Raw genomic sequence first — 20,228 nt, 5'->3', positions numbered from 1 at the left:
CCGGGGAGGGGAGAAGGTCGGAGCATCCCGGTTATGACTGGGATGGGCAGATATGGCGGGAGCCGAGGGGCAGGCCATCTTTGAGGAACGAGGACTCACTATGTTAGAGCGATTCCTTGTTCCGGCCCCTCAAAAGGCTCATCCTGTAGTACTGGTGACAGGGGAGTACAGGGCCCTAATTGTAGGCTGCTGTTGCTTAATGCCAGGTCCGTTGTCAGCAAAGCCCCCCTTGCCCGTGATTTAATATTGGACAGCGGGGCGGACCTGGCATGTATAACCGAAACCTGGCTGGGCCCTGAGGGGGGTGTTTCCCTCTCGGAGATGTGCCCGGACGGGTTTGTGGTGCTTCATCAGCCTCGACATCAGGGCAGGGGGAGTGGCAGTCATCGCTCGGAAGTCCTTGAATCCTCGTGGGATTCCTGCCCTGGAGGTTGTTGGGTGTGAGTCCCTCCTATTGAAGTTGGGTTCATGGGTTCAGTTGGGCTTGTTGCTGATGTACCTACCTCCCAGCTGCGTTGCAACAGCCCTGCGTGCATTGCTGGAGTCAGTAGCCAGGTTGGCGGTGGAGTTCCCCAGACTTATAGTACTGGGGGACTTTAACCTACCATCACTTGGCGATCGCTCAGAGGCGGCGCAGGAGTTCATGGCTTCCATGGCAACCATGGACTTGACCCAGGTAATTCAGGATCCAACTCATAGGGGTGGTCACACACTCGACCTTGTGTTTCTCTCGGGGCAATGGAGACATGATCTGGAATTAAGGGGAATAGAGATCTCACCCTTGTCATGGACAGATCATTTCCTATTGAGGCTGGACTTCAGAGCATCACTCCCCCATCGCAGGGAGAGGGAGCCGACTAGGTGGTTCCTCCCCAGGCGCTTAATGGACCCAGATCAGTTCCAGGAGGAGCTTGGGGAAATACCTGACTCCCTTGTCCACAACTCGTCCGGGTCCCTGGTTGCGGCCTGGAATGAGGTGGCATCCGGGGCCCTGGATTCAATTGCGCCTTTGCGACCTCTCTATGGTGGTGGTCCCCGGAGGGCGCCTTGGTTTACTGAGGAGCTCCGGGAGATGAAGTGCCACAAGAGATGTCTAGAGCGACGTTGGAGGGCCAGTAACTCTGAATCTGACCGATCACTATTAAGAGCCTATCTTAGGACTTATTTAGTGGTGATAAGGGCGGCAAAGCGTGTTCACTTTTCCACACTTATTGCGTCCGCAGAATCTCGCCCGGCCGCCTTGTTTAGGGTGACCCGCTCCCTTAAAGTGAAGGAGGCGGAGGAACCCTTGCAGGGGAGAGCTGAGGAGTTTGTTCAGTTTCTTTCGGACAAAATCACTTAGATTCAGAGAGACCTGGACTCCGACTGGGCAGTGCCAGCCGAGTTGCCAGGGGCTGGTCTTAGTCATGTTATCTGGAGCGAGTTTGAGCCTGTGACCCCTGATGAAGTGGACAAGGCCGTGAGGGCAATGAATGCCGCCACCTGTTTATTGGACCCGTGCTCCCCCTGGCTGATTTCTGCCAGTAGGGAGGTGACACGAAGCTGGCTCCAGGCGATAATCATGGAGGGGTCTTTCCCGCAACCTTTAAAGGAAGTGGTGGTGAGGCCCCTCCTCAAGAAGCCTTCCCTGGACCCAGCTGTTTTGAAGAACTTTCGTCCCGTCTCCAACCTCCCCTTTGTGGGGAAAGTTGTAGAGAAGGTGGTGGCGTCCCAACTCTTGCGATCCTTGGATGAAACTAATTATCTGGACCCTTTTCAATCTGGTTTCAGGCCCGGCTACAGCACTGAGACTGCTTTGGTCGCACTGACCGATGACCTCTGGCGAGCCCGGGATAGGGGTTATTCCTCTATCCTGGTGCTTCTTGACCTCTCAGCGGCTTTCGATACCATCGACCATGGTATCCTTCTGCGTCGTCTCGGAGAGGTGGGGGTGGGCAGCACCATATTGCGGTGGTTCTCCTCCTACCTCTCTGACAGGTCGCAGTCGGTGTTGGCGGGCGGACAGAGATCGACCCCTAGGCGCCTCGATCATGGGGTGCCTCAGGGCTCAGTCCTGTCCCCCCTCCTTTTTAACATCTACATGAAACCGCTGGGTGAGATCATTCGGCGACACGGGGTGAGGTATCATCAGTACGCGGATGATATCCAATTATATATCTCCACCCCGTGTCCTTTCAGTGAAGCAGTCGAAGTGATGTGCTGGTGCCTGGAAAATGTGAGGGTCTGGATGGGGGTGAACTGGCTTAGACTCAACCCTGACAAGACCGAGTGGCTCTGGGTCTTGCCTCCCAAAGGCCAACTGGATGGTCCATCATTAGTCCTGGGGGGGGCAAATTTACCTCCCTCAGTGCAGGCAGGCAACTTGGGTGTCCTCCTGGACTCACAGCTAAATTTGGAACAACATCTATCGGCTGTGGCCAGGGGGACCTTTGCACAGGTTCGCCTAGTGCACCAGTTGCGGCCTTATTTGGACCGGGAGGCTTTACTCACAGTCACTCATGCCCTTGTCACCTCAAGACTGGATTACTGTAACGCGCTCTACATGGGGCTACCCTTGAAGGGCGTTCGGAGGCTGCAGTTGGTTCAGAACGCAACCGCGAGAGCGATTGTGGGCGCGCCAAGGTACCCCCACGTGTCACCTATCCTCCGCGAGCTGCACTGGCTTCCTGTGGGTCTCCGGACGCAATTCAAGGTGTTGGTTATCACCTTTAAAGCCCTTCATGGCATAGGGCCAGGTTACTTACAGGACCGCATTCTGCCGCACAGTTCCCAGAGACCGGTGAGGTCCCATAGATTGGGCCTCCTTCAGATCCCGTCGGCCAGACAATGTTGGCTGGCTGGCCCTCGGGGAAGGCCTTTTCTGTGGTGACTCCGACCTGGTGGAATCAACTTTCCCCCCGAGGTTCGAACTACTCCCACCCTGCCGGCCTTTAAGAAAGCCGTTAAAACTCTCCTGTTCCGGCAGGCCTGGGGCTGATGTCCCTGGGGGGGGTGGGATATGATCAGACTCGCGTTATGACTGTATTATTTTATTGTTTTATGATTGTTTTAACTCTGTACGCCGCTCTGAGTCCTTTGGGATTGGGCGGCATATAGATAAAATTAAATACAAATACAAATATTAATGCAAGTAAACTTTTGATTTACAGAATGTTGTTTTAATTAGGGCAAATCAAGAATGTGCAAAAAAAGAGGTTCAATCGATCAGTCAATTTCAACTTCTCGCAGGAAAAAAAAATCATGCAAAGTTGGAATTGATTGATTGAACTTTTTAGTTCCACCCAGTCTGCCGTTACCATCGCAGCCATGCCAACCCAATGGGTCACACCCACCCAATTGGCCACACCCAGCCAATGGGCCACACCTATCTGACACCCGACAATGCATAAGTGGGTTTTGGGTTGCAGTTTGGGCACTTGCTCTCTAAAAGGTTCGCCATCACTGCATTAGGTCTTACTTTCGGGCGGTGTTATATATTTACCATGACACCTGTCTCGACAGCCGCATCCAGCAGGAGTCTGCATGGCTGCTGGCCACTTCTGCTGCTGCCGTTCGCGGCAGGAGGCCGTGCAGCACATTGCGCTGCTGTCGCCACAATGAGGTGAGGCAGGTGGGGAAGGGGTGGAGCTGCCCCATGTGTCCCGCACATACCTCCAGCTCCCCCCAGTCAGGCCATTCCTTGCCCCCTTTCTCTCCCCTCCTGAGCTAGACTGCCATGCTACTACACAGAGGATGAGTGGGGTAGAACTGGTCCCCCTACACCATTTGGAGCCGGGGGGGAGTGACAGCAAAAGGTTCCACTACTGCTGTGCACCACTGGAGGGGCTTTCTTCATGTTCAGACCCACAGATCACTTGCCAGGCAACAGCACCTCCTCTGCCAACTGTCCAGTGGATTGCGCCGTGACCGCTGCCTTCCTCCGCCAGCCCTCTGTCTCCGCCACTGCAGAGACCAGGGCGGGGAACAGTTCTGCACAGTGAAGCAGAGCAGAGGAGAGCACTTGCTTGCTACCCTGCATCGCCTTGCATCTCCCTTCTCCATTCTTGAAATGGCTGCCCCATTTCCTGCACTTTTCCTCCTGGCGCTGCTATAGAGCTTGGTGCACCATCGCCCAGCTTCTCCCTCTTCCCGAAAGCAAAAAAAAAAAAATATTCACTAACCTGCTTTCCAGCTCTGGTGCATTTCTCTCCTGGTTCAGGGAAATGGATTTCTTGAGACTAAAAAAAATTCAGTCAGACCTTCCAACTTCGCAAGATCTTTTTTTTTTTTCATGAGAAATTGGAAGGTCTGACTGAACTGGAAAGCAGGTTAGTGAAGAAATTTGCTCTTCTCTGCTCTGCATTGCTGTGCAGATCTGTTCCCCTCCCCATTCTCTCTTCTCCAGTGGCAGCAATGGAGGGCTGGTGGAAGGAGGCGGTGGTCATAGCGCAAGCCACGGGAGAGTTGGTGGAGGAGAAGAAGATGGTGGGTGCCGCCAGGCAGGTGATCTGTGGGTCAGAGCTTGAAGAAAGCCCCTCCAGTGGTGCACAGCAGCAGTGGAAAGCAGCATGGCTCCGAAATGACAGAGAGGGACCAGGTCTACCACGCCCATCCTCCATGCAGTAGCATGGCAGTCTGGCTCGGGTGGGGAGTGAAAGGGAGCAAGGAATGGCCTGGCTGGGGGGGGGCTGAAGGAAGTGGGTGCAGGGCATGTGGGCAGCTCCACCCCCTTCCCCACCTGCCTTGCCTCATTGTGGTGGCAGCAACGCGGTGTGCCATGCGGCCTCCTGCCCCACTGCAGCAGCCACGGAAGAGTGGGCAGAGTCCTAATTAGGGCTTATTTTTGGAGTAGGGCTTATATTAGGCCCATCCCCACAAATCAGGATAAGTCTTTTTTTCGGGCTGGAGGAAACACGTTAGTAACTTTCCAAACTACAGAATCTATTTTAATTTTGAATAAGTCATCTTAGAATCATGAAAACATTACTTATTTCTAACATTAATCATTAAACAATATATTTCTTGTATACTGATTTTGTGTGTCTGTCTCTCTGTAAATAACAGAGAACTCATTTTTATTCATAATATCATCATCATGTGGTGAAGTATCAAGGGAAAAACTTATTTTAAAAGAAGTAGTAAAAATTTAAGCTTTTATAAAACAAATGCTGTAAAGCAAGATGAAAATGAGATAACAGAAACTTTACAGTCTTATCTGTCTATGTTATACAATAATCATGTATAGTAGGCATTATTAAAGCACTAAAAGTTTAAATGTCAATGCTGTTATGCTCTTGGCTGAGGTCTACCAATATGACTGTTCTCTGAACTAATAGGCATGAATTTAAGTGATGTCCAGTCAATATAACGAGAATATTGTCTCCATTTTCTTCTTGATTCTGTATATTTCTGCTACATTTTTTGCCTTCAAAGGTATCACTAAGCTTTTGTTAATAATCTGATATTCCAGTTTTATCACAGTATGCTTAATTGTATAGTCAAAATGCTTAAACATTAAGCTTCTTTTTGTAATTTCTTTTTTCTGCCACATATTTGTGATTAGATTTGAATGGTTTTATTTTCAAACATAACAAAACACACACTCACAGTTGAATTGAATCATTTACTAGTCATGACTAGCATAGAAACTGCCATCATAATCATGCATCCAGATCTCTTTCTTCTTACCGCTCTTCCTTTCTTCTCATTTTTGCAGCCTTCCATTCTGATCTCTTTTCTAAGAGCATTCTGATCTCAGACTAAGAGCATATTGATCAAACATTTTCTAATTTCCTTCTTAATAGTGTTTACTGTTCCTTTACTTACAGAATTATCCTATGAACTTTTGGCTAAATGTGGAACACTTTGACACATCTTTACCATATTAACAGAGGTTACTAATATGAATAAACTCATTCTATTTTGATATCTGCAAAACAGAATGTATTTCATGAAAGACTATAAAGTACAATAGAGTAGATAATGTTTACATTGGCAGAATAAATTAGAACCTGTTTTAAAAGCTGCAGTTGAGTTTATTTGTATTAACCCAGTGGAAAGTGATGTTCTTGCCTGGATGGAATCTGTTGTAATAGATTTTTAAGATTATTTTCTTTCTTCAATTGACTTGAATTGCCTAATCCATTTCAATGCTTATAGTTCATTCCAAAGGTCAGAAGTATATTATTCAGTAGCAATTGAGTAAGGCTCATTTATTCAGTGTTATGCAGACAGGAAGTATGATGGCTTATTTCCATATTCATCTTGTCATAATGCCAACAATAAATCTCTGAGAACACCACCAAAACTTTATTAAAATAAGATGATAGATAATTGTCAGTTGAACTAGGGCAATGAGATAAATGGTTAATGATATTTTCCAGTAATTGCACTGTTTATGTTTGTTTTTTCACCAAGTTAAAATGCGATTTTCTATCATGTACTAAATTAAATAGAGACACTTATTTAATTTATCTTCTCATCAATACCAATTATTTAAATCATGTGGAATGGTTCAGATTGTAACAATCTAGTAATAGAAATATCTTTGCCAGATTTAGGATCTAAAATATTTATTCTAGTATTTTGTGTTCCTGCCATTCAGATGAAATCCTTTTGAAATGAACATCTTCACAAGAAAATAGTGGTTAACATTTGCATAAATGGACTCCAGCTTATATGTATAAAAGAACAATCTTGAATCATAAAGGAGTGTGACATCAAAGTAGAATAAACTTTTAATTAGAATACTTCAGTAAATAGACTAATTAAAAGTAACAGAATTTTGTCTAGAAAAAATATTTAAGATTCTTTGCTCAATTTCCTCTTCATCTACTCTTCTGTCTAAGTTACATTTCAACAATATTGGCCCCAGTTAGAATGCATCTAAGAATGTATCTTTCAAGGCACAATCAAAGAAGCAAGATTCACATGAAATTTCTCTAATCCCAAGAATGCTGGGAGGTTTTCAGAATGATGAAAATTTAATAAGCAAGCAGTCCTTGTTTATTTCTGAATTCATTAGGTAGAATATCTGTGAATAATTTGAACCCACAAAAGTTCCTTTTTCTAATGCTGGTATGTCCATTGATCTTTATTCATTATATTTTCAAATGTTTCTTTTTCATTCTGTGAAAGTCCTGTTAAACCGCATTAGTTTCATTTTGATATATAGGCTTAATCGGCTTAATCATATTTTTGAAATAGACTTTAGAAATATTTTGTGTGAATTGAGTAGATGTAAAAAAAAGATATCAAATTGGGACTGAGCATGCTATAACTTTATTTAATTTACTATCCTACAGATAATATCAGAGAAGCCAAATGGCTTACTGTACATCTTTTCTGTCAAGATGTGAAGTATGAGGTATCCACTTTCCCACTATTGTCCAGGCCTCATGAACAGAAAAGTAGCAGTAATTCTGTGAGGCTTATCTTGAAATTTTAAATTTATACATGCAAGAAGAGTCATGCTGGGCAGATTGTTGAAAGAAACAGGACAAAGAGAAAATCCAAAAGAAAATTGAAAAAGATTTTAAGGATAGGATAATTGGAGCTAGGAGCTCTAAGATGGGAACTGATAAAGCGTTTGCTAATTAGTATTGATCCAGTGACCCAGGTCGCTACTAAGCAGCTCTGAACTCTGCCTGAGGACAGAATATCTGGTCCTACTGTCTGGCTACTACAACTGTGAGTGAAGCATTTTTGTGCATCTCTGGCTTCTTTTTTAGATACTCCATTATTTAGGGTTCAGTAGATGAATCTTGAGATCTGTGTCAGAATCTGCAAAGTCTAAATCATGAACAATGGAGACAGTTGCTGGGACTACCAATGCAGGGTCCACTTCTTGGGATAGTTTCTTGTGATCTAGAAGAATTAAATTGCTTTGCGAATTATCCCATAGCTATGTCTTTGTATAAATGCTTCACATAATCCCTGTACTTCAGTTTAACCAGCTGATCTGTATTGAGATGAGAATGTTTCATAGTGTTTTTTGTGGACGGTCTAGTTGACATAAGTTATTTTATTGAACTTGGGTGGCTAGCTTGGTGAACATAGAATAGAATACTTTATTTGGCCAAGTGTGATTAGATACACAAATAATTTGTCTCCAGTGCAGAATCTCTCAGTGATCTAATCAGCAGGAAGAATTTTGCATTTATCCCAAGTTCCAAAATCCCAAGCTTTGCATAGAGTAGCAGGAGAGCCAGTACAGCTTTTTTAAATAAATCATTGAGGAAAAACATTTTGTGAGAAGACAGTGGCAAGCTGCTTTATTAATGCAGTTAAGGCAACTGCATGTAGAAGCTAGGAGTCAAGCTTGACTCAAGTGTATCTTTACCTTAGATAACATTTAGGTCATTCATTTAACTTTAATTGCAAATGCATGCTTAGCCAATGAAATAATCCTAGAGTAAAATCCAGTCAAATAACAAATAAAACCCTATGAAATCACAACATTCAAAACAATACAAAATCACAAAAATGTAAACAGTGTAACAGAAATATGATAACATTTATGGAAACATTCTAAATAATACACTTGTATTTATTAGCATTAATATCTTTGCTCTTGGCTGACATATACCTTAACGTCCTTCAGGCTTTCCAGAAGAAATTAATTATAAAACTGGTTGTTAGAGTGATGGCAATAAAACACCAACATAAATATATAAACAAAAAGAAAAACTTTTTATAGTAATACTTTTCTTCATTCTTCTTCAGCAATCTTCTTTCATCTTATCTTTCCTTATAAATTATGCAACTATTTTCAATAACTTCTCTTCTGCATGATAAATTTTTCCTTTTAAGTATTTCTAACCTTAGGAACCCATATTTTGACATCATTAGGAAGGATGCTAGGAGCTACAAAGTGCATGGACACCTTTGAAGTGCAAAAGATCCAAATTTCTATTTGGTTCACTGTAGGTCACACTTTGCAATTTTTACACATTCACATATCTGACTGTGTTTGTTGAACAAGACATAGTGGCCCAGTTTTTTAACTATAGCTAAGACCCAAATAAGTAGGTCATATCAAGTCAAAAGAAAACAATATTCATTAGTCTTATTTGTAAACTAGGTCTATATTTAAGTTAAGTAAATGTAAAAAAATGACCAAACATGGTCATGAAGGCCAGGAGGACCATGTCAGAAACTCATAAATGCATCGTTAAGCCAACTATGTAGCTTTCATGAAATATTACCTTCTTTTTTTTTAATCAGCAAAGGAACTTTATCATGGGGATAATTGTAAAACTAAAAGTTGAAGGTGCATTATTTCTAAAAGAAGTTTGTAAAGTTTTTTTAAAAAAATATGAAAATTCTAATATTTACTATTCTGCTTCTAACATATGTTATATGTTAAAGGGTGTGGGAAACATGGAAGAAATGTGGTCACCACAAGAATGTGTGTTGAGACAATGAAACGTTTCAGCCAAAAATGTCTCCATGGAAAATGAGTCAGTATGGTTCATGCCTGTCCAATAGCCAAAAGTTGCTTACAAAGCAAAAAGTTTCAAGTGGAGAGCCATAGTAGCTAAATATTTCTAAATAGCCTAGCCACACATCATATAAAAAAAACATCAATCATCCTAGGCTGTTAGCTATTTTGACTTGGGGTTGTTTAAAAATAGTAATACTCAGAATCCTAATAAAACCTAAGTACTCTGAATTTTGACTGTAATTTTATGTAATTCAATTGTTCGTGATAGCCTTATCTTTTCTGAATAGCATAGAGGCATGAAGGGAGAGAAATAGATTTGAGTTGTGGGAGTTACATTTCATGTATCTATTGGAATATACTAAAATCCGGACTACAATATATTTGATTACAGGTAATCCTCAATTTACAAGGATACTTGGATATGCCTATTAGAAGTCATGATAGTTTTTAAAGCAGGTCACCTATGTAACCAATCTAATTTTATGACTTATTTTGTGCCTGCTATTAATCAAATGTTGCTGTCATAAAGTGAACATTGTGGTTGTTAAGCAAATGACCTCTTTTGCTGAAAACAAAAATATATGTGACTGGGGGGGGGTGAGAGACAGGACATCAGAACCAAATCATGAGAACCGGTCATAAGTCAAGGACTATTTACTATTAGGAAAAAAATAGTACCGTAAATGTCGGCGTATAAGGCGACTTCTGCAAGCGTTGAAATCGGCGCCAAAGACAGGGGTCGTCTTATACGCCGAGTCGTCTTATACGCCGGAAATACTGGTAGTTTCCGGCGTATAAGACGACGTTCTAGGAATGCGGCCCGGCGATAAAGACGGGGGTCATCTTATACGCCGGGTCACCTTGTACGCCGGCATATACAGTATCTCTGGTCCAGTCCTCATTTAACTTGTTGCTACATATATCAAATAGAAGAATACATACTATGCATCTTTACAAGTACCAGTGTACTTCAGTAATTTTATTTCAACATTACTTGGATTAATTTAAAATCTTTTTTTTATCTATGCAAAGCTTAATTTCATGCTTGAAGATTATCTTTTTCAAAGAGAAGCATTCTGATTAAATCTCAAGGGTATTAGCATTTCCTAAATTCTTAGGACTAAAAAATAGCAACTGAAAGTTGTGTTCTGTTGCAATATATTAAGAAAAACAGTAAATGCATGTGTCATAAGTTCTGAATGAAATTTGTTAAAAGAAATTTTCTGACATTAATTTACAAAGTTATGGTAGGTCATCAAAATTTGTTGAATAATCCAGATAATGCTTTCTAAGGCTCTATTCATTACTAATATCTCTGTTTAGGAATTTGAACCAGATTGGTTGTAGTTTACATGCAAGTACTTATACTGAATATAATGTAATGGAATATCTGTTGGGGTAGAACTGAAGAAACCAAGCTTAGTTATTAGTACCAGTCTACCACAAGACTGATATGCTGATAATTAAATTTGAAGAAGAGGTACAACACTGATCTCAAGTTCTTGAAGGAATATGCAGTATACTTTTAAGGAATAAACCATAAGTGATATTGATAAAATTATATTTGAAAAAAATCAGGTCCCAAACCCAAGAAAGCCATATTTAAAACCTACTAGAACCATTCCTTTAATATAGTCAAATTTGCACAGGGATGTTTCTGACAATTACTTCCTGTCTAAAAGAGACCCATTGAAACAATGAGATGCTTACACAAAAGTATTTTTAATCTTACTACATATTCTGCTTATGTAAGATTATTTCTTCTTTTCTTTGTCTGCAGACTGTCCACATCTATTTTGATGGCCACCCAAGTTCAACAAATAGTCTAACCATTTCTGCAGTCCATTATTAGTTTTACAGTACTCTGGGAACATTAGGTCATATCCCATCTCACTTTTCCTTTGGGATTCCCTGTCTTACATAAATATTTTTCTCACAATAATCCATACTGGTAGCAGGAAATAGTTTCCCTTGTGAACATGAATAGGTACCTAATGTAACTACTGTTGTAAAGAGTAAGGAACCATTCAGTAATTAAAAAAAGAGATTGTTCCTCATTATAAATACTCAGATGCAAGGACTAAGGAAGCTTAACTTTATCAGATTAAAAAAAAAAAAAACTTTTCCCCTTCCATTCATTCCAGAAGCAAATTTAGCCTTCCTTGTCTTTCTTCTTTCTTTCCTGACCTCTCTCTCTCTCTCTCTCCCTCCCTCCCTCCCTCCCTCCCTCCCTCCCTCCCTCCCTCCCTCTTTATTTAGAATTTAGAAAATAATAATAAGTGATTGTATTAAAATTAGTTTAATAAAATCCTTATTGAGCACCAAATGTATATGGCGGCCAATGTAAAATACAGATAGCTTTCCATACCCACTGACAATATGTACTTCCCCAGGGCAAAATGCACAGACTTAACTACAAATATTTTTCAAGCTTAACCTGAAGTTTATTTACACAGCTGGAAGTCACTGAACCTTCCTTTCCCTTTCTTCCTCATTCCACACTTGACCCCTGCCTCTACTTATTTTAGGCCTTTCTGCTTAATAAAATATTGGGGATCTTTGAAGTAGGATCTCTGAGGTAGAAATATAAATTATGTGACTTCATATTGATTATGACTTTATAGATTCTTTTCTTCAGCTGTTTCCAAAATTTGCCTTTTTGTTTACCCTAATACTCAAGGCTGAATTCTATTAAAAACAAAATACAACAATTTGAAATATAACATTAATAATAAAGTTAATTAACTGTTAAAATCCTAGAGAAAGAAATGAACCCTTTTCAGGTTTTCTAAATAGTAAGAAAGTGAGAGCTAAACACAATTTCTGAAGCGGTGCATTCAGCCTCCCTGAAGCTATGCAAGAGACGATCCTTTCTTAAAGGATACATATATGAGTTTTTGTCATTAGGGACCTATTCAGACAGATGTGCAGATTCCTACAGATTTGAACTTTGAGATAGATTTAAAATGGGAAAGACAGACACTTAATGAAGCAGGTCTGAAACACTGTTGGACCATAAAACTCAATAGTAATACCACCAATTGTCCTTGATAACCAGCAGAGAACCATTGTAGTTTCTTTAACATACCCATGATGTAATCCCTGTAACTTCTAATGGTTAGCAGCTGATTTGGCATTCATTTCAACTTTTATACAACTATCAAGGATAGTTCCATATCATCAGTGAGGTAATAATTAGGATGAAATGCAAATCCAGGCATGGATAACAAAGATAACAACTCAGAATGGGACCTGATTCTAACCATAATGATGCATAATGGTACAGTTCCTCACTGTAGCTACCATCTTGAAATCCAGGAGGATCAAGGAGTGTCCCCAAATTGTAGACCTATTCTTTTTCAGAATTTAAACTGAATATCAGTTCCCATGTTCAAATTTTTAATTATCAATAGTATCCATTTTGTCTGGGTTTTCATTTCCATTTGTTCTCCCACAACTAAGTGATTATAGAACTTAAATACTGTATAAGAATGCTAATTACTAAGCTGAACTTGAATGACAAGAAGCAATAGAGCTGAATGTCAACAGCATACTGATGGAATCCCACTCCAAAATTCTGAATAAGCTTCCTCAACAGGAAAGCCCTCTGTCCTGATCCATATTTAGACTTAATTTTCATATTGCTATTGCTTTTAATAGCATTAGTTAGACTAACTTTTGGAAGCATGATTCTGAGTACCTTTTGTATTGAAATATCATATATCTTAGATTACTTTCTAATAATTGGCTTAACTTAATTGTTTTATGTTTTGTGATCTCCTTATGGATGTGGGTCTGTCAACAGTGATCAGCACATGTGATGCCTGCTATAATAGAACCTCAGCTAGGTAGAACTTAACTTAACTTAAGTTTGAAATAGGAATAGCTAATTAAAATACTAAATATATTTGTAGTGAATGCATCTCATGAAGCCCTAATTAACTATAGGATATAACTCTTTTATAAGATCCATTTCTAGTCTTTTTGTTGCAATATAGTGTTGATTTGGTATATTATAGCTAGTCTTAGGCATGCCATTTAAAAATCTATATTTGTTATTTTAATTAATAAGATTTGTGTGTATTTGTGTTATTTATAAGTTTATATTCCCTATGTATTTATTTGTGAATGTCAATTTTTTTATCATTCTTTAGTAGTCTCTGTTAATAATCAAGATAAGGAAATTTACATTAGTTCCACTTAGTCCATAATAAGTGTCGACATGAGTTTTTATGTATAATAACTATAGGGATACAGGTTAATTAATTCTAGGGTAAAAAATCTATGTAGACTAGCCCTTGGGAAAACTGTAATATTTAAGTGCAAGTTATTAAATTATCTTCATGAAAGTAGCTAGTAAGGCAAAATTTTCCCTAGATGTTTATTTTAAGAATGCAAGCTAATTTTAGGTCAATACAATCTCTGTAATGATTGTCATTTCCAGTAGTTACATAGGATTGTTTTGTTCAGTTGAAAAAAGAAAAAAAAATGAAATTAATTGGCTATGCCATTCAAATTATAATGCTGACATCTTTAATATTTGAGTTCTAATTCCCCACCCTCCTTTTTAACCACTTGGTAATTATTTTGTTCTCATTAAATTGAGCGAAAGGGTAGTGATGAGTTTGTCTTCCCATCAAATTGAAAAGTGGGATGTTGCTAACCTTATCAAATTTGTACAGTATGACTTGACAGTCATTGGTTAAACCCATAAAACTGCCTAGAATTGCCTAGAGATTATAGAGATAACATAAATAATATTGAAAGTATTCTCTGTAGACTGTTATGGATGTGAATAATGGCCTCCTTGTGAATTCTAATTACCTTTTTTTAAAACAAAATTATTAAGGTTCTCCAACCAGAGATGTGGGGCCATCATTAGGCCTGAAGAAATCCAGCTCTTTAGAAAGTTTGCAGACAGCAGTTGCTGAGGTGACATTGAATAGTGACATTCCGTTCCATCGTCCACGACCACGAATAATCCGAGGACGAGGATGCAATGAAAGTTTCAGGGCAGCAATAGATAAATCATATGATAAACCTGTTGCTGATGAGGATGATGAAGGAATGGAAACCTGTAAGTAAATCATATAAATTCCTTTCTTTAAATTCTTAAAATCTTCTGTAGTTTAGAATTAATTTTTTGGGGGAAACCCAATAGATGCTTTAGGTTTCATAATAGAATTATAATCATTAAGTCACAGGACATAATTGTTATACTAAGTCTGGCTTTGGTAAAAAGTGCATAACATACTTTATATGTATATACTTTACCATATATTTTATAAATAAATACATAAAATTCTGGGTAGCTCACCTCGTGAATAACTTAATTCTTGGGACATATGCCAAGAAGAGCACCAAGTACTATCAGAAAAGTAGAAATGACTGGAAATATTTGGTTTTGTTTACATAGCCATCCATCTCTGGGCTGAACTTGACAGAGTATAGTATAAACACAATTGCTGTTTAGAGAATTAGAAATCACTTCTTTATAACCCTCTCCTCTCCACTCCCTTTTTTACTTATTTTCTTATTTTTTTCTTTCAAAAAAAATCTTTTAAGAGTTTCTTAATGAAAAATATGTTTTTGTGTGTATGTGTGTGAGAGAAATAATCAGTTTTAGTTTGATACAAATAATTCGATGTACTTATATTTTGAGGAACTCTTTCAATAAGGAATGAGCTATCTCCTGAATTTTGTCTATTCCACCTTCTTTAAATTCCTTAAACTCTTTTGTGTATTTGTCTTTACACAAAGGAAAAAAACAGTCCAACCTATCAAAAACAGTACCATAAAAATAGATTAGAAATACAAGTTAATATAGGCAAGAAAATGGTAAGTGAGCACCTATCCAGCCTAGACAAGTTCAGATCACCAAGACCAGATGGATTACACCACAAGGTTCTTAAGGAACTGGCAGATGTGACCTCAGAACCACTGAACTATATTTTTCAAAGATCCTGGAATACTGGGGAACTACTAGAGGACTGGAAAAGAGCTGATGTAGTTCCCATCTTCAAAAAAATGGGGAAAAATAGATCCATGAAACTACAGACCTATCAGTCTGACCTCAATACCTGGGAAGATTCTGGAAAAGATAATCAAACAATGAATCAGCGAACACTTCGAGGCAAACAAAGTCATTACCAAAAGCCAACATGGGTTTGTCAAAAACAGATCATGCCAACCAAATCCTATTGCATTCTTTGACCAAGTGACAAAATTAGTGGATCAGAGGAATGCTGTGCATATAATTTACTTGGACTTCAGTAAGGCATTTGATATAGTAGATCACAACCTACTACTTGATAAGATAGAAAAATGTGGGTTAGATAGCATCACCACCAGATAGATTCGTAGCTGGCTGACTGGCCGTACTCAGTGTATGCTCCTCAATGGAACTGCATCTACATGGAGGGAAGTGTATAATGGGATGCCCCAGGGCTCTATTCTAGGCCCAGTGCTTTTCAACATCTTCATTGACGAGGGGATAGACGGGGAACTCATCAAATTTGCAGACAACATCAACTTGGCAGGAATAGCCAACACTCCAGAATATAGGCTTAAGATACAGGAGGATCTGAACAAACTGGAACACTAGGCACTATCTAACAAAATGAAATTCAATGTTGAAAAAAGTAATTTTCTACATTTAGGCAAGAAAAACCAAATGTACAGGTGTAGTATAGGAAGTACCTTGCTCAATATTACCAACTGTGATAAGGATCTTGGAGTCCTAGTGGACAATCACTTAGATATAAGCCAGCAGTGTGCTGCAGCTGCCAAAAAAGCCAACACAGTGCTAGGCTGCATTAACAGAGGGATAGAATCAAGATCACATGAAGTATTAATACCACTTTACAATGCCTTGGTAAGACCACACTTGGAATAATACATCCAGTTTTAGTCACCACCATGTAAAAAAGATGTTGAGACTGTAGAAAGAGTACAGAGAAGAAGAACAAAGATGATTAGAGATCTGGAGGCTAAAACATATAAGGAACGGTTGCTGGAATTGGGTATGTCTAGTTTAATGAAGAGAAGGACGAGGGGGGGCATGATAGCAGTGTTCCAATATCTCAGGGACTGTTACAAAGAAGAAGGAGTCAAGCTATTCTCCAAATCGCCTGAATGCAACGGATGGAAACTAATCAAGGAGAGAAGCAACCTAGAACTAAGGAGAAACTTCCTGACAGTTAGAACAATTAATCAGTGGAACAACCTGCCTCCAGAAGAGGTGAATGCTCCAACACTGGAAGATTTTAAGAAGAGATTGTCTGAAATGATATAGGGTTTCCTGCCTGAGCAGGGAGTTGGACTAGAGGACCTTCAAGGTCCCTTCCAACTTTATTATTATTATTGTTGTTGTTGTTGTTGTTGTTATATTAAAAATAAAAGTTTCCTCTGTCAGATCATTTCCAGTTAAGGGGCAATACTCATCTCTGTTTCTTAGTTGAGGGAGCAACTGTTGTCCGATGCTTCCATGATCATGTGACCAGCATGACTATATGCCAAAGTGTATGGAGAGCTGTTACCTTCCCACTGTGGTGCTTATTTACCTACTCACATTTGCATGCTTTCATACTGCTAGGTGGGCAGGAGCTGAGGCAGTAAATAGGGGCACATCCCATGGCATTCAGTTCTTCAACCTGGGCTGTCAGCTTTCCAGCTGACAAGTTCAGTGTCCTTAACTGCTAAGTCATTGCACCTCCATCTTATAAAATTGGAATTGGAAATATTATTGTTCCTTATAATATTATCGAATTGGAAATATTATGTTCTCCTCTATAATAGCAACAGGAATGATTTCACTTTATTTCTTTCCAGAAATAATTAGACAGTGACCCAAAATGACTTAAGTCTGAAGTCCTAGAATCCTGATTTTTTTTCTGCACTGGTCACTTCAGTGTATGCCATCACACTGGTTAGGTCCCCTAAGTCTTTATATGTATAAGAATATAACACAGTCCTTTAGATCCAAGTTGGAGTGTAACATAATGGTCACACTGAAGTGCATTTCACAATTTTCATTGTGGGCTGGGCATCAGGGAGTTAAAAGGTTGACTGAGACGTCACTAGTTAAATTACATTCAGGATTTTTTAAATTCTTTTTATTCTTTCTCGGCCTATGTGCTTTGTATGTGTATGTGTCTAAAATAATAATTTAGAAATCATCCTTGTCTCATTGTGAAACCAATGCAATGCATTACTGGAAAATTGCTGGTTTTATAATCCTGAATATTTCTCTTTGCCAGCCAACTGACATTTTTTTTGTTTGTTTTGAAGAAAGAATTACAATGAATTGTTTATAAAGAAATCTTTATGATGTCGTATTGGGAGTTCTAAAATTATAGCATGGAACATGTGATAGAGGAGTACACTGATTCTACAAACATAATATAATTGCTCCCCTTAGAAGAATAAGCTATTCATAATCTTAAACAATGTATGAAAGATAGGTTTGGTGGGAGGTACGTATAGATTTTAAGAACTATAATCAGAAAGTCAGAGATGACTGCTTGGGATATTCTGATCATATGAATCATAGTGCTTGTTTTCAAACTCTTGAAAAGGATGACAAGAAACAGAACCCATTTTTAGCATGTGTAGTCTGAGAACAAGCCATTTGAATCTGAATAAATTGGCAAAGCTTTCTTATCTCTCTTAATTGCTGGAGCTTTGGCTGGTATTAAGTAATACAATAAGCAGTCTAGACATTCAACTATGAAACAGTTTCATATTCAGTAATTATGTTTTCTTATATGCATTTTGCTTGCTTTATGGAGTAATTAGAAAAATAGATTCAGAAACTTCGGCCTATGGTCCTGTTCAATAGAAATTATGTGCACATTTGCATCATATTCAAAAGGGCAATCTGATTTAATATTCTATCTGCAGTTATATGTGAATCTATTAACCAGGACTATTTTTGTCCTTTTATTTTTATTTAAAACAAGGGTGTGTTTTAAAAAATACTGCTTAGAATGAAGAGATAATTATTGAAGTTACATAATTAATTTTCAATATAACATTAGTAAAAGATACCAAACACCGTACAAAGAGTTGTTTTCATGATATAAAAGAAGTATAATTTTTGAGTTTAGTGTAAAAACCTCTACTCTGTTAATATTTATAAATGTTAAAAAAGAAGAAAAAGAGAAAAGCTCATCCTCTGATTAGGAATAGATGTATTGAACATAGCTGGCTTATACCATGCTTTCATTTGTCCTTCCATCACCTTCTCATGACATGTAAGAATTGGCTATAATTTTCAAGATTTTACTTTAAAGTCTTTTTTTGTACTATATTACACTATACTACACTACACTACACTATACTATATTATACTATACTAATAATCTGTGTGTGTGTATATATATAAAATTACATATATTATATCTTACATATCTAACGTATCTAAATTATATATATATTCTTATATTTTAGGCAGAGACATTGAAAGTTCAAAAGGGTTCATAAATTGTTAAGTAGCAGTATCGTCCTCTTTATACCTTTTCAAAATATCCCCCCAAAAATTAAGGGAGATATCATATCATAGAAAATATATATTCTAAGCATATAATATACATGCTTGGTGTGTGTAAATATGCATCTTCTCATTATCTTTCTGGCCCCTTCTGTAGCTTTTGATCCCATTAACCCATTTGAAAGGATTTGTGGATCAGAAGCAGTGCTTCTATTCCTATGTAAGCAGTTCAGTTAAATGTTCATGGGGAACACTCAGGAAAAGCCTGGTGAATAACTGGATGGAACAAAGCAGGTTCAGATTGAATTGCAGCATAAGTACTATCTGGTTGAAGGGTAGTTTCAACTTCATCTCTGGGTGCAGCTGCATTTCTTTGAAGAAATTTATACATTTATACAATGTGAAGACACTTCTGGACTCACCTGGTAGAGCCACAGGGTAGAGCTGTGACAAAGAAGGCTTTTGACCAGCTTTGGTTGGTTTCCAGTTGTGAGTGTTTGAACTACTGCATTTGCCCCAAATGGTTCTCCCTTGAATATGACTTGAAAGTTATACTTACTACAGAACCCTCTGCTTGCCTGATAATTGAAGCTAGATCAGTATTACAGGGATTTTCTGGTTGCCAATTTCCAAGTCCAATTCAAAGTGATTATTATTTATAAAACATTTTATGGCACGAGTTCTTGCTACTTTTGGAATCATCTGCTACAAATAAAATCTGCCCCCCTAGTACATGCAGGGCATGTAGTTGGCTCCAATCTACTGGAGACTAAAAAGAAAGCAGTTGAGAGAAGAATCTTGGTCATAGCCTCTCGTTTTTGAAAAGTTGTCCCTTAACAAATAGAATGGTTTTAGCCTGCAAAATAATTTATGGTCCTTGTGCTTGAAACTTTTTTTTTTTTTTTTTAAGAAAAGGCACTTCCTGTTCTTTCCCTCCATCTCTTGCTAAAATTTCCTTACTCTTTTAGTGGAAGAAGACACAGAAGAAAGTTCACGATCTGGTAGAGAATCTGTGTCCACATCTAGTGACCAACCATCCCATTCTCTAGAAAGACAGATGAATGGCAGTCAGGAGAAAGGGGACCGAAAAAAAATTGGGAAGGACAAGAAAAAAGATCGAGATAAGGAGAAGGATAAAATCAAAGCCAAGAAAGGAATGCTCAAAGGTCTTGGGGACATGTTCAGGTAGGAATTGCAGAAAAGCCTTAATGTTTATCTCTCATTGTGTTTTGCTGTTCATCATAACATTATTTATAGCTCACTATCCATTTCCAAAACTCAAATACTGTGGATATAGTTAAAATGTGTTATTGA

The 20,228-nt window shown here is 38.7% G+C and overlaps 1 protein-coding gene across 7 annotated transcripts in view; it reads left to right on the top strand.

The window, feature by feature from the left end:
• LOC120310748 (partitioning defective 3 homolog) overlaps positions 1 to 20,228 on the top strand; it is a 449,365-nt gene that overhangs the window by 227,004 nt on the left and 202,133 nt on the right. For all 7 annotated transcript variants that reach the window (XR_005557452.1, XR_005557451.1, XM_039349526.1 and 4 more), the window contains 2 exons: positions 14,274 to 14,501; positions 19,883 to 20,099. Coding sequence is in view for 5 of the 7 variants with exons in the window: in XM_039349526.1 (XP_039205460.1) it covers positions 14,274 to 14,501; positions 19,883 to 20,099 (445 nt within the window). In the remaining 2 variants the exon portion in view is untranslated. The remainder of the gene's footprint in view (positions 1 to 14,273; positions 14,502 to 19,882; positions 20,100 to 20,228) is intronic.

Source organism: Crotalus tigris, unplaced genomic scaffold (assembly GCF_016545835.1).
Source record: "Crotalus tigris isolate CLP2741 ecotype Arizona unplaced genomic scaffold, ASM1654583v1 scf7180000018287.699579, whole genome shotgun sequence".
NCBI lineage: Eukaryota > Metazoa > Chordata > Lepidosauria > Squamata > Viperidae > Crotalus > Crotalus tigris.
Note: the sequence above shows the minus strand (reverse complement) of the source record. Positions and strands in the feature narration are given on the sequence as shown.